Genomic DNA, 281 nt, shown 5'->3' with positions numbered 1-281 from the left:
CCTGAAATCTTCATTAAGGGGTTACAGCCAGCAACTTGGGCTGATTTCTCCACTGCCCCCCCCCCTCCAAGAAGAGGGACAGTGATGCTTTCCCAAACTGGTCCCAGTAACCCACCACTGTCCATCTCCCCAGGCCTGCGAGCGGGATCCTCAGTGTGGCAGCGGGACCTGCTGTGCTGTCAGCCTCTGGCTGCGGGGGCTGCGGATGTGCACCCCCCTGGGACAGGAGGGGGACGAGTGCCACCCCTTCAGTCACAAGGTACCAGTGTGGGGACTGGGCG

At 62.3% G+C, this 281-nt stretch overlaps 1 protein-coding gene across 1 annotated transcript in view; it reads left to right on the top strand.

Moving 5' to 3' along the window:
- Nucleotides 1-133: 133 nt before the first annotated feature.
- PROK1 (prokineticin 1) overlaps nucleotides 134-281 on the top strand; it is a gene marked incomplete at its 5' end in the record, with an annotated part of 1509 nt that continues 1361 nt past the window's right edge. The window contains one exon of the mRNA XM_010174296.1: nucleotides 134-259. Within this exon, the coding sequence (XP_010172598.1) occupies nucleotides 134-259 (126 nt within the window). The remainder of the gene's footprint in view (nucleotides 260-281) is intronic.

This window comes from Antrostomus carolinensis, unplaced genomic scaffold, assembly GCF_000700745.2.
Source record: "Antrostomus carolinensis isolate BGI_N321 unplaced genomic scaffold, ASM70074v2 scaffold3108, whole genome shotgun sequence".
In the NCBI taxonomy this organism is placed as follows: domain Eukaryota; kingdom Metazoa; phylum Chordata; class Aves; order Caprimulgiformes; family Caprimulgidae; genus Antrostomus; species Antrostomus carolinensis.
The sequence above is the reverse complement of the archived record's forward strand: the minus strand, read 5'-3'. Positions and strand labels throughout refer to the sequence as shown.